The sequence below is a fragment of the Tinamus guttatus genome, unplaced genomic scaffold (genome assembly GCF_059628265.1).
Source record: "Tinamus guttatus ecotype Peru unplaced genomic scaffold, ASM5962826v1 Tinamus_guttatus_pri_ptg000433l, whole genome shotgun sequence".
In the NCBI taxonomy this organism is placed as follows: Eukaryota; Metazoa; Chordata; class Aves; order Tinamiformes; family Tinamidae; genus Tinamus; species Tinamus guttatus.
In genome coordinates, this window is record NW_028288967.1 from 111596 (window position 1) to 138093 (window position 26498).

Sequence of the window (26498 nt, forward strand, 5' to 3'; positions counted from 1 at the left end):
CGTTCCGGTGCATCCGATCCTGGGTGTCAAAATGGGCCTTAAGGGTGCTGATATTGGCCTTTTCCTCCCGCAGGTGACCATGGAGTCCCCGCACCGCGACGCAGAGCCTGGGCAGCAGGAGCAGGAGCTGCGGCAGATCCTCAACAAGGACAAGAGCAAACGAAGTAAGAGCTGCTGCGGGTCCCCCTGGATCCGGGGACCGTGAGATCGGAGCGGCTTTGGGGAGGGATCCTGCGCTCCAAACAGCTCTGCCCTCGTGCAGGACTGGCCGTGCCCTCTCTTGGGCTGGCAGCGTGATGGGGACTGAGCACCCCTGGGTGCTGGGTGTGAAACTGAGCCTCGTGCTGAGCTCGTCTGCGCCCAAGGGAGCCGCTTAGCGTGACTGGGGCAGGGAGGTCCCTCGTGTGTGCAGCAAAGAGCTGCAGCCAGAGGATGACAGTGGCTTTTGGGCAATCGTAGAATCACAGAATGCTGAAGGTTGGAAGGGACCTCTAGGGATCATCTAGTCCAACCCCTGCACACGCAGGGTCACCTAGAGCACGTGGCACAGGGCTGCGTCCAAGTGGGTTTGAAGATCTCCAGAGAAGGAGACTCCACAACCTCTCTGGGCAGCCTGTTCCAGGGCTCTGGCACCCTCACTGGGAAGGAATTTTTCCTTAAGTTCCTGTGGAACTTTTGGTGCTTCAGTTTGTGGCCATTTCCTCTAGTTCTGTTGGTGCCACCAGTGCAAAGAGGCCGCCCCATCCTCCTCACTGCCTCCCTTGAGGTACTTCTAGACACTGCTCAGGTCCCCTCTCAGCCTTCTCTTCTCCAGCTGAACAGGCCCAGCTCCCTCAGCCTCTCCTCACAGGGCAGATGTTCCAGGCCCCTGATCATCCTCGTAGCCCTGCGCTGGCCTCTCTCCAGCAGCTCCACATCCCTCTTGTCCTGTGGAGCCCAGAACTGGACACAATACTCCAGATGTGGCCTCACCAGGGCCTTCAGGTCTGTCTTGGTGGTATCAGCCAGGTAGTTGTGGTAGATATTCGTGCTAGTGCTGGACCGTGCCCTTCGGCCAACCCGCAAGCCTTGAGCTGATGGCACTTGGCACTGCCCTGTGCGCTGGGGTGGCCCTGAATTTGTCCCTTGGCCTCGCAAGCCCCAAACCGTTGTGCCTGTGCAGGGAGGGGAGGTTAGTGGGTCCCTCCTGTGCTGGGCATCAGCTCTGCCGCGCGGAGGAGCCTTCCAACCCCACGAGATGCATCCGACCACGGTCGTCCTGCGCCATCTAGTGCCCCTGTTTGCTCCCGGGAGCTGCTCCGAAATTCCCAACGTGAGGAGCCCTCCGGAAGACCCGGGGATACGGGTGCAGCCTGCAGCGTTTGCTCTGCACGGTTGCCCCACTGCCCATGGACTCCGCTTTTGCTGCACCGTTAACTCAGTGCCCCCAGCGTGGTCCAGGTCTCCAACCCCAGCTCTTGGCGTGGTTCCTTCACCACAACCTAATGCCCAATCTGGATGTTCTCCCGCTCAGCAGTGAGGGTGCCAGCTGCACCATGCGGATGCTGATGCTTTTTCCATGCCATCCCTATGTGTCTGCTGTTTTTCCAAACTTTTGAGGCTTGGCGAGGCTGTTTGCAGCCCCAAAAACGCAGTTCCTGCCCTTTCCATGCTATAGCTGAGCACGTGCAGCCCCTTCAGATGTGGGCAGCTAAGCAGAGCTGAGCAGGACTGCCCACACATGACCTCCTTATGCAAACTAGGTGTTAATCTTGCCAATTAACTGCAATAATTGCTTCTGAATGGGAGGAAGGAAAAGGGTGGAACATCTCCAGAGCTTTCCACTCTCACTGGAGCAGGCAGCGTAGGATATGGATCTGTCTTGAGGAGGAGCTTGGGAATGGGCCTTGGTCCAGGATGGAGCTGTAGGATATGGATCTGTCTTGAGAGGGAGCTTGGGAATGGGCCTTGGTCCAGGATGGAGCAGTAGGATACGGATCTGTCTTGAGGGGAAGCTTGGGAATGGGCCTTGGTCCAGGATGGAGCAGTAGGATATGGATCTGTCTTGAGAGGGAGCTTGGGAATGGGCCTTGCTCCAGGATGGAGCAGTAGGATACGGATCTGTCTTGAGAGGGAGCTTGGGAATGGGCCTTGCTCCAGGATGGAGCAGGGAGGCTCCCGGCAGCCGGGGGTGGCGATTGCAGCATTCGGAGCCACCCAGGTGCTCAACGTGGGTCGCTGCTTTTGTCCCCTTGCCAGCGGGTTGTGGCAGGAGGTGGCACGTGCAGGTGCTATTCTGGAAGGGGGCAGCTCCCTCGAGAAATCCAGGGGCCTCAGGGCTGTTCACTGAAGGGTTTGGGCTGCTTTTTTCCTTCTCGCCGCCTCTCATCCAAGCTGTCCCCATCTGGCCACGTCCCAACATCCCTTGTCCGTCCAAGGGAAGCCACAGGACACGTCTCCAAGGTCCCTTTTGTGGTGTCCACGTGCAGTCCCGTGTGGTCACCGCTGCTTTTCCTGCAGGTGCCGTGGCCAGCACGGTGGTGAAGCAGAAACTGGCCGAGGTCATCCTGAAGAAGCAGCAGGCAGCTCTGGAGAGGACCAGCAACCCCAACCCTTCGGCCCTGCCTTACAGGTGAAACAAGGGGACCCTCTTGGGGTTGTTGTCCACCCAGTCTTATGCTCAGGACCCTGGGAAGACATTTCTTGATGACAGTTTATCTCCGTTGGAGGCTGGATTCAGTGCTAAGTGGTAGATGTGTCTCCTGTGTTTTCTTCCCTGGCCTCGCTGGAGTTGCTGGGTTCGTTGAGGACAAGCAAGGGCTCCACATTCACTGGGGATACAAAGGGGGAAACCGTATTCCCAGCCCTTGGCAGCCCAATCCCTTGTGTAGGAGCTTGCAGGAGTGCATGGAGCAAGGCTCTGAATGCTGGCAGACACCCAGGAGAGGCAATGCCCCACGTGCCACCCATGCAAGGGCAGAGCGCCGTTGGGATCGGGGTGTCTGGAGGCAGCATCCCGGGAGCTCAGACCTGTGCAGATCCCCGGGAGAAACATCCAGGAGGCAGATCCTGGAGCTTCGGCGTTCCAAAGACTCGTGGAGATGGCCGCGTTGGCCAAGTCTAGAGGGTTGGCTAAGTCCAGGCAGTGCCAGCTCTTGGTCCCAGCAGTGAAAGGTCTCTAACCAGGTGTCTTCTCCTCCACAGGCCTCTGGAGCCTCTGGATGCTGAGGGCCCTTCCCCTCCTGTGCTCAGCACCTTCCTTCCCCCGGTCCCCAGCACTTCTCTTGACCCCCCGGAGCATTTTCCACTGCGGAAAACGGGTAAGGCCGAGGGCTGACACCATCTCCCTCCCCTTCTGGTGCCATCTGAGCCTGCACACGGGGACCGCAGGGGACAGATGGAGCAGGAGACGGGAGCGGGCCAATCCAGCTGCGCTCCCATCCCTGTGGGCAAGGACTAACTTCCCTGTGTGTTTGCAGCATCCGAGCCCAACCTGAAGGTGCGTTGCAAGCCCAGGAAGTGCCTCGACCGGCGCAAGAACCCCCTGACCCGCAAGGAGAGCGCTCCTCCTTCGCTGAAGAGACGGCCACCGGAGGCCATCGGTGAGGCTTGGCCCGGGCTGCTCTAACTTGGCACTTGGCAGAGTCCGAGGCCAAGTTGGGGCCGCCGTGGTCCATCCAGGATCATAGAATCACAGAATGCTCAAGGTTGGAAGGGACCTCTCGGGGTCACCTAGTCCAACCCCCCGCACGCAGGGTCACCTAGAGCACGTGGCACAGGGCTGCGTCCAAGCGGGTTTGAAGATCTCCAGGATCTTGCAATCTGGGGGATTGGAGGGGGCAAGTCGTGTCTTGGAGGCTCCGTGCGGTATCGGCGCCCTCCTTGGGGCGCTGCCCATGGAGCAGCTTCGTGCCCTGGTGATGCAGGGACCGCTAAACGAGGAGAGGATGCTCCTGCAGCTACACCAAGCTGCTCTGGGGGCCCGTGGTGGGCATAGAAGGCAGGATGGGTCCCTGCACAAACGCAACTGTCCGAGTTTTCTCACTGTGGTGCCATGCAAGTTGGCAGAGACAACCAGCCAAGCCTGGGCTGAAGTTTTGCCCTAGAAAGGCCGTGCCAAACTCTTGGAGGCAGGGCCGGATTTCAGGCCCTGAGGTGCTGCCCTTCTGCGGGTGCCGATGCCCGTGTCCCTCGCGTGTCTCCCGCGCAGACTCGTCCCCGAGCAGCAGCAGCACCCCCGTCTCCGGCTGCAGCTCTCCCAACGACAGCCTCCCCGCGGAGCACGGAGCCCTCCCGGCCGCGCCGGGCATCGCCCACGAGGTGAGCGCCCTCGGGACCGGCTTGGAGTCCTCATGTCCTGCCCGACCCGCATCCTAGGCTCAGGATAAGCTAGCGTCCCCTTGGGAACCCCTATGAACCCTGCTGCCTGGGATGGCCTCCATCCCAAATCCCGCTCTCCCTGCATGGGGAATCCTTTGCCAAGCTCCCCTATGCGCTGCCCTGCTTAGCAGCGGAGCATGTGCTACCCCCCAAAGCCCCGGCTGTTCCCCCAGGTGTTTCCACAGACTAATGGAATGTGTTTGGTGCAGACGCCCCTGGCCCAGCGCCTGATGCTGCAGGAGAGCTCCCTGGCCCAGTTTGCGCTGCAGAGCGCAGCCTCCCTTCCCGCCATCACGCTGGGATTGCCGGCTACCACTAGCGCCAGGGTAGGTAGCCAGGTTGTAGGTACCCCTAGAACTGCACAGGGGGTTCCCAGCCTCTCTCTTGAGCGTTCCCGGGCTAGTGCCATTGTTTGTTGCCTCCCAGTATTCCAAGATCCTGCCCGCAGGCATGGCGTGCGCCGTCCCCTCTCCGTCCTTGTCCCAGGCTCTGCTGTCCTGGCACGTTGCTAATGCAGTTCTCCTTTGCAGGGAGAGGGAGATCGCAGGCCCCTCTCCGGCCTGGCACACCGGGTCCCTGTGCTCAACGGGCCCGTCCTCGCAGGGACGCATTCGCCCATGTTCTTACCCGCTGGCCTGGAGCAGCACGAGGCCGGGAGCCCTTTATCCCCTCGGCTGCAGCCTGTCATCATCCTTGAGCCCTCTGTCACCCACGCTCCTCTCGTGGCAGGTAAGTGCCAAGCTTTCTAACAGCCCAACACTGCTGTTCTGCAGGAGATGTGCCCAGGAGCAGCGCTTGGTGTAGCCCGCAGCATAAACCCTTGCAGCCTGCAAACCAGCATGGTGGTTTCAGCCTGGGAACCAGCCTTTGGTCTGTTGTGCATCCGAAATCACACCTGGGAATTGTTCTGGGCTCCTTCCCAATCTCTACAGGCTAGGAAAGCTTTGCCCCTGCCCAAAGAAACCAGTACGGCTTCTTGCACATCCTTCTCCCAAAGTCTTGCAGGGCAGTGAGTTAAGGCAGACCCGGGTGCTGGATTGGGATGCCCAGAGCTGCTGCTTGCGTGGGCAAGTGTGGGATGCCCTGTCCCCCCGGCACACAAAGCCCTCACCTCTGCTTTCTCTTCCCTGCAGTGCCAGGTCTGGGGACGGTCCCCTTGTCCTTTGCCCCGTCGCTCATCTCGGCAGAGCGCCTGTCACTCCCAGGCCACCACAAGCCTCTGGGGAGGACCCGCTCGGAGCCCCTGCCGCAGAACCCCAAGGCCATCCAGCAGCAGCTGGTCTACCAGCAGCAGCACAGCCAGTTCCTGGAGAGAATCAAGCAACAGACACAGCTGGGCAAGGTGAGTCCTGGGGCTTCAGGACAGGGGTGCTGGAGAAGGACACCACAAGGTTGCGACGTGTCCATCCTTGCTGATGGACCACGAGTAGCAGATGTCCAGGGCTGTCCAGCTTCACTGGCTCCCACATTCGGAGTGCTCTGAGCCCTCAGAGGCCCTGCTGTCTTGCAGCACCTCCGCAGCCTGGCTGGGCATCCCTCCTGGCCCCGTGTCACCTCTCTGTACTCCTTTGTGTCCCCTCTATCTGCAGCGCATGGCCAAGTCCAGCGAGAAGCCCCGTCTGCGGCAGATTCCCTCCTCGGAGGACATGGAGGCCGAGGGGACCCTCCTGGAGGCCGGGGGTGAGAGCGGTGACCAGGCCAGGACACGCACAGAGCCCCCACGGTCAGGGGGCAGCGCGAAGGAGCCCGAGAGGACGCAGAAGATGCTGCAGTCGCCGGAGGAGCTGGTTCTCCAGCAGGTATCCCAGGGTTGGCAGGGTTTGGAGAGCCTGGGCCATGCAGGCTGCCCATTCCAAGCAGTCTGGGCACGAGGAACCCGGGAGGAAAGGAGATGATGCCTTTTCTTGGGTGGCACAGAGCTGTGTGGAGTCCTCCCGAGTAGTTTGAAGCCTGTGGGAGCTGTCGAGGGATCAGCTGGGGGTTCCCAGCTTGGTTCTCAGCTTCAGTCCTGGCTTAGCTGCTTTTAACAGTAGCCTCAGGTGGCATCCCCAGGCAGTGGGACCTCTGCCCATGCTGTCATGCAGAACGTCCGCCCTGGTCCTCTGCCTCTTTCCAGAGCAGGTCTGCAGTTTGTCACGACGTTGGCGTTGATGTTGCAGCATGGGCAGAGCAGGGGCACGTGGGCAGCGTGCCAGAGAGGTTTTGGAGAGACCTCTTTCTCCATCCCTCGGTGTTTCCCTTTGCACAAACCCAGCAAAGTCAGCAGCATCCTGACTCAGGGGAGGTTCAGGTCAGACCTTGTCCAAGGAGAAGACCCCTCCACACTCCAAAGGACATTTTTGTCCTGAGACCAATGTGGCCAGTGTCTACCCAGGCGACTGCCTGATGCGGTTTGTTAGACCTACCTTGCCTGGCACCCTCTAGATAAACCGGGCAGTGTTTCAAAGTGCAGATGAGCATCTAAGGACAAAAAGGCTCCTCAGTAACGCGTGGGCTCTGAATGCTGCATGTGACTGCATTCCCAGTGAACCCTTGAAGCTGCTCCGCTTCTGATGCGTGCAGTTTGTGTGGTTTTGTGCCTCTCTTATCCGTGGAGGAGGCTGTATCCTCAGGGATATTTTTCTGTGCTGGCACAGTGGTGTCTCTGCCCATAGAAAACACCCCTCTAGGGTATCAGCGTGTGTTCAGTTAAGCTGTTCTGGATGTTGGTGAATTGGCACCCTCTGTGGGTGCCAGCAAGGCTGGGTGTCACCTGCAGTCACCGCGTGCCAGCAGTGCGGGACTGAGCCAGCAGAGAGCAGCAGACACTGTGTGACACGTCCCAGCTCCGGCACAAAGCCGCGGAGGGGACTAGTTGCATCCAAACCTCCCTGGGATCCGGGCTCCTCCCTGGGATCTGGGCTCCTCTCTGGGGGCTCCTCGCCGGGATCTGGGCTCCTTCCTGGGATCTGGGCTCCTCGCTGGGATCCGGGCTCCTCCCTGGGGGCTCCTCCCTGGGATCCGGGCTCCTCGCTGGGATCCGGGCTCCTTGCCGGGATCCGGGCTCCTCCCTGGGGGCTCCTTGCCGGGATCCGGGCTCCTCCCTGGGATCCCGGCTCCTCCCTGGGATCCGGGCTCCTCCCTGGGATCCGGGCTCCTCCCTGGGATCCGGGCTCCTCGCTGGGATCTGGGCTCCTCGCTGGGATCCGGGCTCCTCCCTGGGGGCTCCTCGCCGGGATCCGGGCTCCTCCCTGGGATCTGGGCTCCTCGCTGGGATCCGGGCTCCTCCCTGGGGGCTCCTCGCCGGGATCCGGGCTCCTCCCTGGGATCTGGGCTCGTCGCTGGGATCCGGGCTCCTTTCTGGGATCCCGGCTCCTCCCTGGGATCCGGGCTCCTTCCTGGGGGCTCCTCGCTGGGATCCCGGCTCCTCTCTGGGATCCGGGCTCCTCCCTGGGATCCCAGCTCCTCCCTGGGGGCTCCTCGCCGGGATCCGGGCTCCTCGCCGGGATCCAGGTTCCTCCCTGGGATCCCGGCTCCTCCCTGGGATCTGGGCTCCTCCCTGGGATCCCAGCTCCTCCCTGGGGGCTCCTCGCCGGGATCCGGGCTCCTCTCTGGGATCCAGGTTCCTCCCTGGGATCCCGGCTCCTCGCTGGGATCCCGGCTCCTCCCTGGGCTGGGGGAGCGCACTGCCCCGGGTTCCTTTTCGGTGCTGGGTCCGGTCGCCCTGCAGAGCATCGTTGCAGCCCCTCGTTGCACAGACCCCGCGCTCACGGCTGCCTCTCTCCAGCAGGGCTATCTCTGGGATCCCTACCAGCGCGTGCAGCACCAGCTCCTCAAGCGGCAGCCCCTGGCTGACTCCCCCATGGTCCCCGCTGTCCACACGGGGCACAGGCCCCTTTCCAGGGCCCAGTCGTCTCCTGCCACGGCGAGTGTCTCCCTTCCTGCCCAGGATCCGGCCTCCAAGACGCTCTCTCTGCCTGTGCAGGAACAGCCAAGCAAGCCCCAGTTCACGACAGGTATGGCCTGTCCCCTCACCATGCTCCGACGTTACTGCTGGAGCAGCAGCAGGGCCTGGGGAGCCCAGGGAAGCTAAGTTACAATCCCATCCATCCTGGATACCGGTAGGTTCCTGGGAATGCTCTAGCCGCCTGCACAAAGAGCGGAGCAAGGCCTGAGGATCCCACCCTCCTCCTGTTAACCAAAGTCAGTTCTTGCAGGATGAGCTGATATGTCCCTTCCAAGTCACCCTCATCCAGCTCTGCTGGTGAGTGACCATTTAGACTCTCTTGCACAGCTAAGGCAGGATTAGCCTCAAGCCTCTTGGGGCAGAGGCTTCCATGGACCAAGGAAGATGTTTTAGTCAAAAAAAAAAAAATTAAAAACCCAAAGTTTAAGGTCCCAGCCAGCAGCCCAGCCCCTGAAAAGGAGCTGAATTTAGGGGAAGCCAAATCAAAGCCTGAGTTTCCAGTCTCCTGCTGGGACGACCGTGTCCTGATCCCCTTGTGCCCTGCAGGGCTGGTTTATGACTCGGTGATGCTCAAGCACCAGTGCTCCTGCGGCGACAACAGCAACCACCCCGAGCACGCGGGCAGGATTCAGAGCATCTGGTCCCGTCTGCAGGAGCGAGGGCTGCGCAGCCAGTGCGAGGTGAGCGCGGGGAGCCGGGTGTTTGTGAGGACACACAAGGGAAACGCTGCTTGTGCAAACGGCTCTCATGTTCACAGCATGAGAGGGCTTCTATCCTGCTCCCACCTCCATCCTTTTCATCCCCGCATCTTCTCAGCCAAAGGTCCCAGCTTTTTGCTGTCTCAGGGGACATCAGTAACAGTTCTGGTCTGCTAGAAACCTTGCCCTGGTCTAACTAGGCTGACCCTGGACCATGCAAACTTTTAAACTAGGAAAATGATACTGGTATTTCCTGCCTGATCTAGAGATGAAGGGGTTTGAATTAGCTCAAACCTGATGCAAAGAAGCACCACGGTCAGCCCCGCAGCGCCTCCCCTACTGCAGAGATATAGGGTTTAGCTGCAGCTAGGGTGCAGAACATGCCATGATCACAACCAGCCTACCCCGTTGCAGAGGTTTGTCCCCTTCCTGCTCCAAATAGCAGCTTGAATCAGTGATTCAAGGCTCAGGAAGGGAGGCAGCGCCTGCGCTTGTGCCCGTGGGCATCCCCGGCTCGAGCAGCCCGTTCACAGCCCCCGTGTGCTGCAGTGTCTGCGGGGACGCAAGGCCACGCTGGAGGAGCTGCAGTGCGTGCACAGCGAGCGCCACGTGTTCCTCTACGGCACCAATCCCCTCAACCGCCTCAAACTGGACAACGGGAAGCTGGCAGGTGAGTCGGTGAAAAACCTCATGGAATTGGCGTGAAAATTGGTATGCATTGGGCAGTGAAAAACCTCATGCAGTTCAACAAGGCCAAGTGCACCTGCACCTGGGGAGGAATAACCCCAGACACCAGGACAGGCTGGGGACCGACCTTCTGGAGGGCAGCTCTGCAGAGAGGGACCTGGGCATCGCGGTGGGTGACAAGGTGACCATGAGGCAGCAGGTGCCCTCGTGGCCAAGGAGGCCAATGGGATCCTGGGGGCGTTAGGAAGAGTCTCCAGCAGGTCGAGGGGATCCTGCCCCTCTGCTCAGCCCTGGTGAGGCCACATCTGCAGTATTGTGTCCAGTTCTGGGCTCCACAGGACAAGAGGGATGTGGAGCTGCTGGAGAGAGGCCAGCGCAGGGCTACGAGGATGATCAGGGGCCTGGAACATCTGCCCTGTGAGGAGAGGCTGAGGGAGCTGGGCCTGTTCAGCTGGAGAAGAGAAGGCTGAGAGGGGACCTGAGCAGGGTCTAGAAGTACCTCAAGGGAGGGAGTGAGGAGGATGGGGCGGCCTCTTTTCACTGGTGGCACCGACAGAACTAGAGGTCATGGCCACAAACTGAAGCACCAAAAGTTCCATAGGAACTTAAGGAAAAAATTCTTAGCAGTGAAGGTGCCAGAGCACTGGAACAGGCTGCCCAGAGAGGTTGTGGAGTCTCCTTCTCTGGAGATCTGTGCAGGGGGTTGGACTAGATGATCCCTAGAGGTCCCGTTGTGATTCTATGAGTCCAGCCAGACCAGGGGATCCTGGGGATCCAGGGGATCCAGCTCTGTCCCCACTGCCCAGCGTCGGGGAAGGGAATTGCACTCCCTGCAAACGTCACATTGCGGCGCTGCCACCACCTTCCCGGGCTCTGGAAGTGGTGCTGGTCCCTGTGCGCTCCCCTTACACCTTCCTTGCCTGCCCCACACGTTCCCAGCAGCTTTTGGAGCATCCTCAACCGTAGGGATCACAGTCAGGCAGCTGCCCACACCTCCCATGGATGCTCTTCCTAACTGTGCCCAAGAAACCAGCCTCCTTGGTACCTACGTGCCCTGTCCCTGAGCATCCTCCCTGCCTCCTGTCCAAAGCCCTCTCCTCTGTCTCCACAGGGATCCTGTCGCAGCGGATGTTTGTCATGCTGCCCTGCGGAGGGGTTGGGGTAAGTTCTTTGTCCTGGCCAGTTCGGGGCAGCTTTTTGTCCTTGTCCTGCCCACACTAAGGACCTCTGAATGGATCAGGGTGTAGAGGGAGCTCCCGAGCCCTTGGGCTGCTCTCAGCTCTCATCGGCTCTTGATGTTCTGCCTGAGGGAGCTCCGAGGTCTGGAAATGCCCTGCGGCTCAGGGATAACTGGTTCCACGAGGCCCAAGCAGTGCCAGCTGCATGCAAGGAGGGATATGGGAAGGTGTCCCCTCCTTGTCACTAGCCTACCAGGGTCGGGTGGCCCCAGGCAGGAGCCCTCCATCCTTGTGCAAGACGTTGTTTGATCAAAGCTTGCTCTGGTCCTCAGGATGGTTCTCTTGGCACGGTGCCACGTCCGGAGAGAGATCCCCATCCCCTTGCAGGGAGGGGAGCAGTGCCGTGGGCTGCCCCTTCTTTCCGGACGCTCCTGTTGCCTCTCCTCTCGCAGCTTGCTGCCCTGGTTTCTCTCCATTCATTGCATTCTCCTCTCTTCCTCTCTCTGCCCCTGTCTCTGTGGATCTCTCTCTCTCTCTTTCAGGAAGGGTCTCACTCCATGCCTTCTTGCTGCCTCTTCTGGTTCTTCTCCTCCCCTTGCCCCTGCTGCTGGGCACCAGCTCTTCTCAGCCCCGTTCGCATCCATTTTTTCCTGCTCTTCCTCCCCCTTCCTGCCCTCCTCTCGCCCGTGCCCTGAAGGCAGAGGGGTGGGCAGAGGGGAGCCTTGCACTTGCACACATGGACTTGATCAGAAGAGACTTGAGTTTTCCGGCTCTGGCTCGGCCCTTGGCGTGATCCTGATCAAACCAAGATGTTTGGTTAAACAATAAAATAAGATAAAGAAGGTAACTAGTGTTTTCTCCGTCGCTCCTTCCAGCCCCTGGGTGCAGGGTGAGATGCTCCGGGCAGAGCCCAGAGAGAGCTCCCGGCTGGACTGGGGGTTCGGGCTGGCCAAGCAGCACTTAGAGCTGGCAGAGGGGCTGCTGCCTGGTTGCATGCAAGGGAATTTGGCTCCAGGGTGCCTGGCACGCTGGCCGTGCAGGACAACAGTGCCTGGCACCAAGTGGAGAGCAGGGCGGCTGGCAGAGGGTCCCCAGGCCGAGGTTTCCATTGGCGCCCTGTCTCCATCTCCATCCAACTAATCCTCTTGCTTCCAGGTGGACAGCGATACCATCTGGAACGAGCTGCATTCCTCCAACGCTGCGCGCTGGGCCGCGGGCAGCGTCACCGAGCTGGCCTTCAAGGTGGCCACCAGGGAACTTAAGGTAGGGTGACAACACACGGCAGCCCGGAGCCATGCGTAAACCATGGCAGGGGGAGAGGGGAGCAGCCACTGTGGGGTTTGGGAGATTTGGGGAGATTTGCAGCAGTTGGATGGTTCATCTCAAAGTCTCTCGGTCTCCTGGGGACAAGTTTGGCAGCACTGGGGACAGCTGGCAGCATCACCCTTGTGTCCCTACACAGCTGGTGGTTCCTGGGATGACTCTTTGGAGCTTAGGTGCCCCAGCATCCCAGGGGACGGGTTTTTCCTGTCCCCAGCTGCTCCTGGGTGCTCCCATCCCTCTGCTGCTCCGGTCTCCGTAGCCGGCCGTGCCGGTGGCTCCGTGCGGAAGGGCTGGACGGCGCCGGGAGCGGTGGCTCTGACCCCTTTCCTTCTGTTTCGTCCCCAGAACGGCTTCGCGGTGGTGCGGCCCCCCGGACATCACGCAGATCCTTCCACTGCCATGTAAGACTCGGCTGCCCCTCGGGTCCCCTGCCCAACCACGGTGCTTTGGGCCGGTGCGTGGCCCGCATCGAGCCCCAGCGCCCTGCGGACACCCTGTCCGAGCTGGTTGCACAGCACAAGGGGGTAAAAATACCCCTTGCTCCAGCCTAAATCCTGCCAGCACCCATCCCTCTGCAGACCTGGGAGAAGGGGAGGCTGAGCCCATCCTTTGGGAAGCAGAGTGGAAAGATGCTCTGTAAGGACCCCCAACTGCCTCTTTGCAGGGGATTCTGCTTCTTCAACTCGGTGGCCATCGCAGCCAGGCAGCTGCAGCAGAAGGGGAAGCTCAGCAAGATTCTCATTGTAGACTGGGTAAGTCATCCTTTTCCCCCAGCAAATCCTGGCTCTTCCTCTGCCCTGGCTGTCCCCAGCTGGTACCTGCAGTTCCCCTCCGTGGTGGTTCTGGAGCTACACTGGAGAACAGGGAAATCTTGTCTTTCAGGGCCCCTTGGCATGAAACAAGGAGGGATCCAGGGTTTTTTTTCTCCGTTTGACTCTTTGGCCGACGTAGAGGCTAAACAAGGATCGCTCTCCCAAACGTCTCTCTCCTTCTAGGACGTTCACCATGGCAATGGGACACAGCAGATCTTCTACCGAGACCCTGATGTTCTCTACATCTCTTTGCATCGTCATGATGACGGGAACTTTTTCCCTGGGAGTGGAGCTGCGGACGAGGTAAAAAGCAAAGTTGGGCAGGTCACAATGTCCCTGGAGCACCCAGGGAAACGAGGGGGTCTCCATCGCTGGAGGTGGTCAGGTTCAGCTCGATAATCTTTGCATTAGCTTTGGGGACAATCTTGTGAATGGAAGGTTGGACTGGCAACCTGCAGGTGTCCCTTGTCACCAGTATCAAGACCAGTCTGTGATGTCCCCAGAGGCCGAGGGATCCCCATTGCTTTGACTCATTGCAGGGAAAAGGCTGCTGATCCAAAGGGATGGGACACAGCGAAGCACGGAGCAACCTGTCCCTCCCTGACCTTTAGGAGAATGGAGAGGGTGTCTGGATCCCTTTAAGGGCTATTGGAATGGATCCCATTCTAGTCCGCTTCCCGCAGGCTCCTTTCCACAGTCCCAGTATCCTCTTGCACTGCATCCCTGCCTGTAGCCAACAGCCCGGTGCCCGATGGCTGGGATGCTCTGTGGAATGTCAGGAAAACGTCACGGCCTCTGGCATTCCGAAAGCCCCTAAAATCCAGACTGTTCTTGTGGCATCCAGGATTTGGCGTCCAGGCAGGCACTGATGGTGGCCCATTGCTCCGATACCATCCTGCGGGTCTGGAACACCTGGTTCTGCCTCCGTGGAGCCTGGCAGCGATGGAGCCCGGTCAGGGAAGAGCCACATTGTCCCTGCAGGCCACATCCAGGCCTTCATTCTGTCCTTGCTCTCTTACAGGTTGGTGTTGGCCCCGGTGAGGGATTTAATGTCAATGTAGCCTGGACTGGAGGTCTCGACCCCCCCATGGGTGACCCCGAGTATTTGGCAGCTTTCAGGTACCATTTCTTGCATTTCTGCTCTTTCCTTGGGCCTCAGACCGAGCCAGGGGCTCGGGTAGCTGCTCTGAACTCTCAGAAGGGGAAGAGCAGTTCAGGACTGGGGGGCTACGAGCCCAAAATGCCACCCCCAAGCTGCCCCAGCAGGGGACAACACACGTCAGGGGGGCCCTAAGCACAGCCTGATGCACACCCCTCCTTTGCACCCCTCCTGTGATATGGAAAACAAGGCAGAAATGCAAAGCAAGGGTGTTTTGTAGAACCATGCAGAGCCATGGGCTCCCCAGCCCTCAGGGACACCCACCACTTCTGAGGTCCTTGAGGAGAGCTGAGGCTTTGGTGTCCTTGGGGTCCCCAGCCTGGGGGACACATAGAAAAGCCTCAGGTCCTCACTGGGACCCAGCATTGAGCACCTCTTCCTTCTTTTCCCCGCACAGGACCGTGGTGATGCCAATTGCACATGAATTTTCCCCTGACGTGGTGCTGGTGTCAGCTGGCTTCGACGCAGCCGATGGCCACCCACCACCGTTGGGTGGCTACAAAGTCTCTGCCAAATGTAAGGAGCTGCAAGCGGTGTTGGTGGGATGCTGGAGCAGAGCAGGCTGCTCCTGCTGTTGCTCCAGGCTGGGGCTGGGATGTGGCTCTTGGGAAGGGGCTGTCCCTTAAGTGGCAGCTCTTCATAGAGCCAGCAAAGCTCTTTGGGGTGTTACTGGCTCCAACATCTTGGATGGGAAGGCTAAGGGTCCCTTCATCTTCCTCCTCAGGCTTCGGCTACATGACGAAACAGCTGATGAGCCTGGCTGGAGGAGCCCTCGTCCTCGCGTTGGAAGGTGGCCATGACCTCACGGCCATCTGCGATGCCTCCGAGGCCTGTGTGTCAGCCTTGCTGGGCAACGAGGTGAGAGATGGGGCTTGGTGAGCCCCAGGGGAGCCACATCCTTGTGCTGGAGCCGGGAGGCAGCCCGCGCTCCCATCCCCAGGTCGGGAACTGACGGATTGCCCGCCGGGAAAGGGGAGGATGCGTTTCCCTCTCCAGCCAAAAGGAGCTGGGTGGTCCAGGGAAAGGTCCCGATCGTAGAATCATAGAATCATGGAATGCTGAAGGTTGGAAGGGACCTCTCGAGGTCACCTAGTCCAACCCCCTGCACACGCAGGGTCACCTAGAGCACGTGGCACAGGGCTGCGTCCAAGCGGGTTTGAAGATCTCCAGAGAAGGAGACTCCACAACCTCTCTGGGCAGCCTGTTCCAGGGCTCTGGCACCCTCAGATGTCCAATTTGGGCACAGGCTGAGCAGCAGGTGAAGCAGCAGGTCCAGATGGCTGCTGTGGCGGGCAGGGTTTGGTGCTTTGAGCTTCAGTTCTGCTATGATTGACTTTAGTTCATGGTTATTTGAGGTGACTTTAGGCTGCTGAGCACAGGCTGTGGCTTTTGCGACTCATCCTGGAGCTGAGCTCCCTCCCTCTGATTCCCGTGTCCTTTCCTTTGGCAGCTGGACCCGCTCCCAGAAGAAAGCATGAGGCAGAAACCAAATCCCAATGCTGTGCGCTCCTTGGAAACCGTGATCCAGGTCCAGAGTGAGTGTCTCGGGGTCTCGGGCAGGAAGATTAGCCTGTGTACAAGATCATTGCTGCCACTCGTGTCCCAACAACTCCTGGTCTTTGCTTCTTCTTCAAGGTAAATACTGGGTGGCTGTGCAGCGCTTTGCCTCCAAGCTGGGATGCTCCTTCCTGGAGGCGCAGCACCACGAAGCAGAAGAGGTGGAGACGGTCACGGCCTTGGCCTCCCTCTCGGTGGCCGTGATGGCAGAGAAGAGGTGAGGCCCCTTCGTGAGCTGTGGGGCGTGCGGGTGCCCCTGGCTCTCCATGTGCCTGGCCCTGAGCCTTGCTTAGGGTGACAGTAAAGACAAGCCACAGCCAGATGAGATGCTCAGGATGGTCCTGGCTTTAGGCAGGTCTTGGGGTACAGAGAACAGAACTTAAAACTGTTATCCCCACCCAGAGCTCTGACCGTGTAACCCTGATGTCCCGGGACATATTTGGCCCCCCAGCACCAGTGAGGGGTTGGGGCAAGGTCCTACAACCACCCAGCCAGGACCTGGGTTTGCTTCTAGGGGATCCAGCACTGGCCTCTTCACTGTCCACTGTGAGTTGCCCAGTGCCATGGGACCAGCTGTGGCAAGTGGAGCAATTTCTGAAAACAGTCTCAAACCCAACCAAACACGATGAAAACCAGACCAAATCCTCTTTTCCTCCCATCACCTGCATACAGCAGGATCCCCATCTGTCCCCCACTGTGTCTCATTCGTGTCAGGACTCAGCCTGGATAGACATGGGAAGCACTGGGAAGAAGGGAGGCTGTTGTGTAGCCCCAGCTCCAGAAGTCGGATATGGCAGAAGGTGTCTCCGTTGTTCCCCACCTCCTCTCATGGGCTTTGTTCTCCGTTTCAGGACACAGGATGAGCCCATGGAGGAAGAGGAACCCATGAACCAGTGATGAGCGGTGACGTTCTCTGCTCCCCTGCTTCCAGGAAGCGTCCGGACTCTTCCCGAGCCCGGCACTCGCTCGTCACTCCTGGTTCCCGTTTGCCACATCATCCTCGCTCCTCGAGTCGCAGGCCTGGACCTTGGCTCCACCAGAAGGGATGCTCCTATTCCCACCTGGAGGACATCCTCCCGCTCGGGACCAGTGGAGATCCACAAACTCCCTCGGCAGGGCACAGCCTTGCAGCCCTGGCCCGTGCCTGCCCTCAGCCCCCAACTTTGGGACCCTAGACCCCTCTGGGGACACATGTGAGAGGCCTCTGGCTCTGGTGGCAGCAGGATGCAGACCTGCCCTTCTCCTGGGATCTTCCTCACCCTCGGGAAGGGAGTGGGAGCGGGGATGGATGCCATGGCTGGACTACGGATGGTCCTGCACCCAGAGCTCCTCTCCGAGCAGCCAAAGAGCCCTCTGAGGACAGCCCTGTGTTTGCTCCGGGAGGAAAGGCTCCCTGTGTCTCCTCCGGAAGACTCCAAGGTGCCTTCTCCAAGGTGCTCCCCTTCCTCTCCCATAGGGTTTGAGGTGGGAGTGTGACAGTGACGTGGGCCAAGAGGCTCGTTCTGCACAGGAAGGGCTTGGAAAGCGATGGATGATGAGCAAACCGCCTTGCAGTGAGGAAAACCAAGGGCTGGAGTGTCCGCAGTGCCCAGGATTGCACCTATGGGACATCCTAACCACTAACCAGAGCATGAACCCTCTGGTGCTGGGGCTCTGATTTGCACTATATACATATGACACGTGCTAATGTGAACCTTAACGTACTCTTCTTTCCATGGGAATTTCGGGAACAAATGCCTCTTCGCGTGGATACTAACGAGGTGCCTTGAGCCCTTACGGCAACCCAACCATCCGCCGCCCCGAGGATCGGTATCAACGCCAGCCCCTGGGATTGGGAAAGGGGGGCAGCCCGGCTGTTTTCCAAGGATCCCCCGGAGCCGGTGGCGCCCGCTGCCACCTCTCACCACGGCTGCGTGCCCCAATGCAGCCCCTGTCCCCAGGTGGGCTCTTCAGCCCTATCCAAGCTGAGAAGATCAAGTCCCATCATCTTCTGCTTAGCGCTTATTTTCCCCAGGGCTGCCTAAAGCCCCAGCAATACTTGTCTCGATGGCCTTAGGGTGACAGTGACCCACATGGACATGTTGGTTTGGCCCTTTCCCCATCTCCTGCTGCACTTGGGCACCAGCCACCCCCTGGCACCTGCCCCTGTGTCTTCCCTGATCCCTGTGGGTTCGATTGGACCCTGGCTCTGCTGCAAGGACAAGGACAGACCCGGGATGTCGGCGTCACAGCAGGGGGGACAGCAGGAGCGAGCGAGCGGCCCGGGGACAGCGCGGGGCCACCAGGAGCTCAGCGGAGGGCACGGACAGGGCAGCCAGGTCTGCAGGCCCGGAGAGGGGAGAGAGTTTGTAAAAAAAATAGCAAAGGAAAAAAAATATTGGAAGAATAAACATTTCTTTGTCTGAAACTGCCCAGAGCTGGGTCCAGCAGTGCCAGCCGGTGGCACAGAGGTGCACGCGGTCCCTTGCAGCCAAGGGCACGTTAGGAAGGTCATCGTGCTGCCTGTGGCACCCTGTCTCAGTGCTGGCACCATCTCTTCGTCCTGGTCTTGGGGACATGCACATGGGTCCCTGCTTGCTTTGCTTCATGGTGGGTCTTCTCCAAACCAGGTGTAATAAGTGCATGCTTTCTACCAACCTGGGTTGTTTCTCCCCCTTGAAGCCCGCAGCCGGGCAGGAATGCCAGGGAGACAGTGTGTGCCCAAGTGTCACCCATAGCCCTGTCCCAAGCGGATGCCTGGAATGCTCCAGGATGTGACAGGAGGCTGCTCTGATCCCGGGATGGGCATCGTCCCCAGCAGCCTCCTGTGCACCAGGAGGACAGGAGAGAGGGCAGCACCTTGACACAGGGCACCCTGGAATGACCCTCTCCATCTTCCCCGGATCCTGCTGTCTCCATGGCTGGGGTCTCCTGGTGTCTTGGCTCTGTCCTGCTGTTCCACCCATTGCTCCTCGGCTGCTGCTCCAGCCTTGAGGACACCAGGACGGTGCCAACACCCCTGTCCTTAGCAGCCATGTCCCCACATATCCAGTCCCACCAGTTGACCTGACCACAGCTCCACCACCTCTTCTCCTTGTGCTCTTTGCCTTTGGGTTCCCTTTCCTGCTCGGTGGCAACCTCATCCCTGTCCCTTCCAGCGGTTCCCAGGAACCCACGACACATCCTGGAACCCACGACACGTCCTAGGACCCACGACACGTCCTAGAGCAAAACAGGCTGCAAACATTGGTGACCTACACACACGGGTGGTTACAGCCACAGCAAGGGGACACAGCTGATTCCACCCGGAATTTCTGCCGGATTTTTTTCCCCAGGTAACCCATGAATCCCTGAGCCAGCCACAAGCCCAAAGGGCAGCGTTTAGGGAGTGTTTGTACCCCAGTTTCATCAGGAAAATGCTGTGCAATTGTGTCAGTTCAGCTGCGAAACTAGCACTACCTTAAAGGAGAGGGAAGTGCCACCAAAAATGGTCTCTTTGCTCATTTTAAGGTATTTAGCCTTTCATTGAACATCTTCCTGGCTCTTCAGCATGTACCAGAGCCAGGAACCAAAGCAAAAAAGCTGTGATTGATTGACTGAGTAATGCCATGAATTCAGGAGCTGGACCTTCACAGGCCCCATCCAGGAGAGTTCAGTTGGTTGTGGTTTCCAACCCCTGCAAAAGCAGGGCCAAACACCATGGAAAATGCAACCTCTTGGCACGTGTCCAGCCTCCCTGGGAAAGCGAAGCCTGAGGAAGACTCCGGTGGAGCCTTCTCCTTCAGGTCTGGGTGACAGGTAGGTGACAGGCTCCCTGCTTCTCTTCCACTGTCTCATCCAAGGGGTTAGTCAACACATGCCCTCGTTTGAGACTTTTAAGGCCCAGTGTGGTGGCCAAAAGTGAGTTACAGCCTGGCCAGGTGGTTTCCCTAAAGCCAAACCTGCGTCTTGGGGGTCATCAGGCACATTCCTCTTTAGCAGATGTCCCATTCCTTGTTGGACAAGATTCCCCCTTCCTCTCATTTCTCGTCACCCTCCTCTCCTCCCCGAATTCCCCTTTCCGAGGAGAAGCCCCATGCGGAGGCCGGAGGGATCCATGGGCTGGGATCCATGGCTGGAGGTTGTGCCATGGCCGGGAAGCTCTTTGGGTGCTGGAGCCCTCATCCTGCCTCTCCCTCTTTCCGGGCTGGGATGGAGGGATCCTGCCAAATGACCTTGGACCTGCCTAGTTTTAGTGTCTGGATCCAAGGCACAATTGTACCTAAAACTGGAGCGGCCACTCGAGCTCTTTGGCTGGAGGGGATTATTGACCCCGTTCAGACACATCATGCAGCCGTTCCAGTTGCCTCGTCTATGAATCCAAGACAACTCCACTCTTGCTGGTTATATGTGGACCAAAAGCCACCACTGAGACCTCCAGAATGAGCCCCAAGGACACAGACTTCACCCTCGCCTTCCCCTGGGATGAGTGTGTTTGCTGGGATGGGAAAAAAAGGCCATGGAAAGATGCGGCAGTGAGTTAAGCCGCTGTGGTCATGAAGGAAACAGTCCCGAGCCTAATGCCGTGCCAGGGCGACCATCCCAAGGGAATGGGGTTTAAAGGGAGCCTCTTTCCCTGCTGGGCTTCCCCTATGATCCCCATTGGATTCATCCTCCCACAAAGTGCCCTGTCCACCTGCACTTGGTTGCCCAGCCACCAAAGCGCTGATCCATCCCCCCCGGAGCTCAGGAAGCAGGATGCCTTTTTTTAAATTATTATTTTTCTGCAGATCTTTTCTCCTCTTTCCTCTGCTGTTACCATTTGGACCCTGGTTTGGTTTGCAGAGCAGTAATTGCAGCCCTAGCACCCATTCTCCTCTCCTTTCTCTTCCCGTTTCCATATTCTTTCCCAATTTCTAAAACTGTGGCGTTTGCATGATGTCCATCACATCCTCGCCAGTGGTGGGTGGGCAGCAAGACCGTTCCTCTTGTGGCAGGGCCATTCATCCCGTCCAGCCCAGCTGCCCGGTGGGAAGATGCTCCCCATGGATCTAATCATGGCCCCAGTAATTCTCCAGGAGGTCTCATTGCACTGAGGTTCCCCCATCCCAAGGACGAGGCAGATGATGGAGACAACCTGAGCGCGACCTCGGAGCTGCCTTCGGCACCGTGAAGATCCCATGGACCAGCCCAGACCATCTCCAGGTTCATCCCTCTGCGCCCCCCTCTCCTCCCATCTTCAGTGTTTTTAGCAGCAACAACCATAAATTGATTGTGTGCATTAAAAAAAAGACAAGATCTTGGTTCAAATTATCACTCTTTCTTTAGGGATGACATTTCTCCCATTTTAAGATAATTTAATATAGTCATGTAAAAACAGAATCTCAAAAAAGTGTTGCTTTTGAAATAGTTCTTAAAAGATATTCTATCTATCTTGTTTATCTAAGGGTTGGAAGCCTGAACCTCCACTTATCAAAGAGGTATTCTCCTTTATTTTTCAAACGTATTTTATTTTTGAAAGAAAATTTATATTTCTAAAAGCGGATTTCAGTTTCCATTTGTAAAATAGTTTCTCAAGTGTGGTTAATAATGCCATCCACAGGCATATTTTTAAGGGAAGTTTTATTTTTTTAAGAGCGTTTAGATCTTTTTAAAGATTGCTGTCAGCTCCCTTGAGCAGGATATCCACTCATGTTGTACATAAGAATTAAGGATTTTATAGAAGGAAAATGTAGTTTGATTCTTACTGTAGCTTGTCATTGGATTCTCTGGTGTGTAATAAAGCGTGAACACTAATTGAAACTCCTCTTGCTATTGAGTCACTCGTGGCATCTACCTCCTCCATGGGTTATTCTGGGTTGAGCTCAACTGCAGCCTTCATTTGTTGGTTATTTTTTTCCCCTTTTGCTATAATGAGTCAATATGTTGAATTTTCTTTCACCAAATTGGAAGAAAACTGGCCAAGTGTCAGCATCCACGGGAGGGTGCCGGGGTGGGCACGTATCCATGCCCACTCTGCGCCCACAACAGCAGCTTTTCCTCAGGAAACGAGGATATTTAATCCGGGCAAATCCACCCAGGACTTCAAGACAGCTGTCAGGGAAGTCCATGACAATTCTCTATTGCACCCAGGCAGCTGCATTTGCTCATGGATGATGGGGAAGAGCCCATGAGAGCAGCAATGTGTGCACAGATTCCCTCTGCCCTCTTGGTATCCACCGTGCATCCACGTGCGATGGGACCACGAGGTCCATTGGAAGGTAATTCCCCATGGTCCTGTCCCGGTTAGAGATGAAGAAGTGCAAACTTCCCATGAAAATGGGTGGCAATCAAACTGAAAGAGAGGTTCCTGCAGTTTGCCCACCTTTCCCTGCATCTCCCTGCATTGAGTGCCACAGGCTTTTTGAAGGTCTGTTAATGCAGCCTTCATCATTAGCACTCCTGGTTCTGCTGCACAGCTGGTTTCTATGGACCTGGAGTGCCCTTACAGGCCCATTTTAAAATTAACCATGTAAACACAAGCCCAGAGCTGACACTCTGTATCCCCTCCATCTATTTTTGCCTCCAAAAGAGCTGGAATACCACCTGGATGCAAAAGGAATATGAAGGGGAATGTCCTCGAATCCAGTGGAGGACCTGCTGCAAAAGATGCCTTTCACTTCCTCTCCACAGCATCTGGATAAATTTCCAGCAAACTCTCCCATTTTCATGTGGAGAATTGAATGATTATGTGTAATCTCTCCAGCCCCGATTTTCAAATAGCGAATGAGCAATAGCACCCAATAAAACTACTATATACAGACCTGTGCATTTCATGTAAGGGTATAAATCATGGCTTTATTGCAATGCAGACAGCAGAGCCTTTATAGCAAAGATAAAAGCAGACATAAAACACTAGATGTGATGGGATCTGTGGTCAGTTATTGATCCAGCTCTTCCGTACTGTGTTTTCACATGGCTAGGAAGACCCAAAGCAAAAAGGACCGTCTGAGAGGGATCTCTCCTTTCAGTCATCATCTGCGATTTTGTTTTTATCCACTGCATAAACTCTCTCCAAGCAGTAGCAAAGCAGCAAGGGTTCAGTCTGCAGATGCTGCTGGGTTGCTCAGCCCCCCGGGACTCGGAGCAGCTGGGCAGGGGGATCTGCCTAAAAAGCAGAGGTGTCCCGTTCATCTGCAGGGCCGGATCAAAGTTTCTCCGTTTCGGAGGTGGACACCCCACTTTGGATGCTGGGAAGCACCTTTCCTATTGTCAGAGCCCTCTGCTTGGGCCCTGCTTCCCAGAGGAAACACCTGGCAGGGGTAAAAACGTCCTTTTCAGTAGCACTTCCAGGTGCAAGCTCTGATCCAGCAGCTGCATTGAGCTTTCCTCTCCAAACGAAGCACAAGGGGAGAACCGGGAGCATTCCAGCCCTTCTGCAATCCCCAAAGGAGTTGTCCTACCTGGTCCTGGTGCCAAGGAGCTGCCCTAGGGGCTCCCCTATGGCAGTGGCATCTTCTGGAGCGGCTGCTCTGGCTCTGCCCAGACCCATTGGAGGCAGCTGGGGATGTGCAGGGAAGACCAAGTCCAGAGGCTTCTCCTGCAGGCTGGTGCTTGGGAAGCAGAAGGGTAGTATCAAAATAGACATTCGACCTGGCTATATCTTACCTGCTAGTCAAAAAGAAATAAATTACTGTCAAAAGAGTTCTATACACAGTCCAGACAAGCAAAAAAAAAAAACCCATCCATGTCTGGTTTGGATGCCCCAGCCACAGGGTTTGGAAGGTGTCCACAAAGGCCTGAGGAATTGAGGAATTGCTTCTGTGCGGAGGCGACGGTGTTGACGTGGGGCAGGGAGGAAGATCCCGCTCTCCTGCTCCCCGGGGACCCCTGGTCGAGGGTGTTGGAGGAAGCAGAAGGGCTGGGTGCCGGGGCCCTGGCAAACTCGGTTCAGTTGAGGTGACCCGCTCATCGGCGAGAACCTAAGGAGAGACACAGGGTCAGCACTTGGCGAGGAGGACCACGGCCACCAACCCGCCTTCATCCTCATCTGGGCATGGTGGGGGGCTGGACCCACTCTCGGAGCCTCCTGTGGGAGCAGCATTTGCTCCTCATCTGCTGCATCCACAGAGCTACCGGTCCAGCAGTATCGGCATCCCCTTGGGATCCAGCTGTATCAGCATCCCCAGGGATCCGGCCGTACCCGCATCCCCACATGGCCATGCCACACAGAGCAGGTCCCCATGCCATCCTCCTCTTTCCCTTCAGGTGTCTACTGCAAAGCTTCCAAAAATAAGGCCCCAAATGCCCAACTCGTCTCCTTTCACCATCCTCCAGGCTGAGAACTGATCCCACAGCTCTGACTGGGGACTAAGGACAGAGCCTGGTGCCATTCCAGGATGCTGGTAGCCAGGAAAGCCCGACAATCCCTTCCATCCCAAGGGATGCTGCTCTGGAGAAGTCTGGAGAACAAGGCTCAGGGAGCAGCAGCAATTTCCTGGGAAAACACATAGTTCTATCTCAGCTGTTTAGTCACTGAGGTTTTGGCAGGCTGCGCTGAATAGGTCACACAAAATTGGGATACTGGCTTGGAAAAAGGCAATGGGGAGAGCTGCATTTGCCTGCTGGCTTCTGAGACTTCATATTTCACATTCTCAGACTTTCCCATAGCCGCAAGGGTTTGCCTGGGGCACAGTGGAAAACGCACGGCCACCTGATCCCAGGAGCTGGAGCATTAGGAGAAGCAGCAAATACCATGAGCATTGCAAGAAATCGCGAGTTTTATCCCAAGTATGCACTCCTGCGAGTACAGCAAGGATGCCAGAGCATGGGAAAGCAGTAAAACCCCTCATTTTTCCTTCTTTTCCCTCAATAGAGAGGCCCGGCAATATCCCACGACAAACTTACAACCCTTGCATGTTCCCTGTGCATGGAACCTGCAGAATAACGACCTGTCCTGAGAGCAGTGACACAGTAAGGGACAACACGGAGCCGTGAGGAGTGTCGGGACGATGCCGAATGCCACCCTGGAGCCAAAGGAGCACAGCAGGGCCGTCTTGTGAGAGAACCAGTGTTTAAGATGAGGCTGATGGGATGATTCAGGCCTTGGTAAGGGGGAAATATCCCCTGTGAATGCTGAAAGAAATCAGAAATGCTCCCAGCAGGTCCTAATGGCAGGGGCAGAGGATGGCGAAGGACTAAGTTTGCGGCAATAGTTCAGTTCTGTGGGCACAGGATGTCTCTGTGTGTTTTTTCTCCCCATCACCCCTAGATCCGTCTCTCTCTCTCTTATTCCTCCCCAGCTTTTCTTCCCGTTTCTCTCATCCCTTCTTGCACAATCTGAGACCTTCAACTCTCCAGAGAGGAGCTTGGAGAGGAATAAACGGAGCTCTCCGTGCACTCCCCCCTGGATGCAGGCTGCGGTAATGCCCTGCCTGTCTGGCCGCCTCTCCAGAGGCCAAATCCGATGTCAGGAAGGAGCAGGAAGGGGAGCAGCAGAGCCCTCAGCCCTGCTTTCTGCAGCCAGGCTGCACATGGGGACAGAGCCTTCCAGAGAGCAATAAACCCCCCTGAGCGCTCAGTTTTGTCCCCTGGCCACGTACAAGCCCTTGCCACATGGCCGGGATTTGCAGCCACTGAAATATCTGCTGCAGAGCTGGTCATGCAGCCAGATCTCTGCTGGGCATCCTGCAAAGAGCAGCTCCAGAAGGTCTTGCCAGGAAACCTGCTCGCCAAAGGCTGAGGAACCTCAACTGTTGCATTTCACAGCCCATGGAGTCGGCTCAGGCCCTTGGGAGGCGGCCAGGACTCAGGCAGTGGAATATCCCTCGGGATATCTGGAGAGCTGCAATATGGACACTGGTCAACTCCTTGCCCACCACATCTGCCCACCTTGGGCATCCACCCTACAGGCAGCTGGGGTCCTAATTCCAGGATTACAACTTCTTCCTTGGGGACCACAGTCCAAATCTATGACACGTCCTGTGCACGTCCGCAGGACACACAGGGACACCAGGAGATGCCATTCTCCTCAGGATGGATCATCTGCCCTGCACCCTGGCTTTACGGCAGCACAGTGGAGTGGGACATAGTGATGTCTGGATGGGGTTGCACCTTCTACATGCTCAACCCTGTGAGATATTGCAAAATCTACCCCCTGCCCCTCTCCTCACCTCGGCTGGTGCCTAAGGGCAATGCTGCTAAGCAGAAAGGACAACCAGATTGGCTAGCATCCAACTTGCATGGCACAGGAACATCCCGGGTGTTAGAAATGTGGGCAAAACCAACACACGCCACCCCGGCCCACCTAAAACTGGTAATTTCCCCTTACCTTCAGAAGGGCTCCCCGCCAGCAAAGCTTAATACAAACTGACTCCATCACAAGGTAATTTTGAAGGCCCTGATTGGAAATCGCCACAATCTGGGAACACACCTGGCACCTCCCTAAGAAATCTCTGGGTACAGCTGGAAGGTCCTTGGAAGAAACCTGCCCCTCATCCACTGGCATTTTGGGGTCCCATCTTTAACGAAAAGGAACAACTGCCCCATGCCCAGCAGAGCCCGTGCTAAGGACGTATATGAATGCAAAATGACATATATGAATGCGTATAATGAAAGATGGAAAAAGCACAGCTTGGAGATGGGTATTCATAGAGCTAGGACGAGCCTGCTTGTAGAGATAGAGATGCTCTGCTTTGGGAGCCTCTTTTCAACATTGTCTGAAACTGCCCTTCACTCCCTCGCTTACATTAGCGCCCTCGTTTCTATTCAGGTATCTACGTACAAAAGGAAATTAAAAGCAACCCTCTTCTTGTTAACGCATCTCATTCATTCCTCCCCTGC

At 57.2% G+C, this 26498-nt stretch overlaps 1 protein-coding gene across 1 annotated transcript in view; it reads left to right on the forward strand.

Annotated features, from left to right (window-relative positions):
* Positions 1-16660, forward strand: part of HDAC7 (histone deacetylase 7) — an 84998-nt gene extending 68338 nt beyond the window's left edge. Inside the window, exons 3-25 of the mRNA XM_088531777.1 lie at positions 74-164; positions 2500-2611; positions 3184-3299; positions 3459-3581; positions 4190-4299; positions 4569-4685; positions 4890-5088; positions 5493-5701; positions 5949-6158; positions 8129-8354; positions 8852-8985; positions 9553-9673; positions 10802-10851; positions 12024-12131; positions 12537-12592; positions 12856-12943; positions 13187-13306; positions 14025-14122; positions 14560-14678; positions 14887-15020; positions 15613-15697; positions 15798-15936; positions 16571-16660. Coding sequence (XP_088387903.1) covers positions 74-164; positions 2500-2611; positions 3184-3299; positions 3459-3581; positions 4190-4299; positions 4569-4685; positions 4890-5088; positions 5493-5701; positions 5949-6158; positions 8129-8354; positions 8852-8985; positions 9553-9673; positions 10802-10851; positions 12024-12131; positions 12537-12592; positions 12856-12943; positions 13187-13306; positions 14025-14122; positions 14560-14678; positions 14887-15020; positions 15613-15697; positions 15798-15936; positions 16571-16616 — 2811 coding nt within the window. The 3' untranslated portion in view covers positions 16617-16660. The remainder of the gene's footprint in view (positions 1-73; positions 165-2499; positions 2612-3183; positions 3300-3458; positions 3582-4189; positions 4300-4568; positions 4686-4889; positions 5089-5492; positions 5702-5948; positions 6159-8128; positions 8355-8851; positions 8986-9552; positions 9674-10801; positions 10852-12023; positions 12132-12536; positions 12593-12855; positions 12944-13186; positions 13307-14024; positions 14123-14559; positions 14679-14886; positions 15021-15612; positions 15698-15797; positions 15937-16570) is intronic.
* Positions 16661-26498: the final 9838 nt, after the last annotated feature.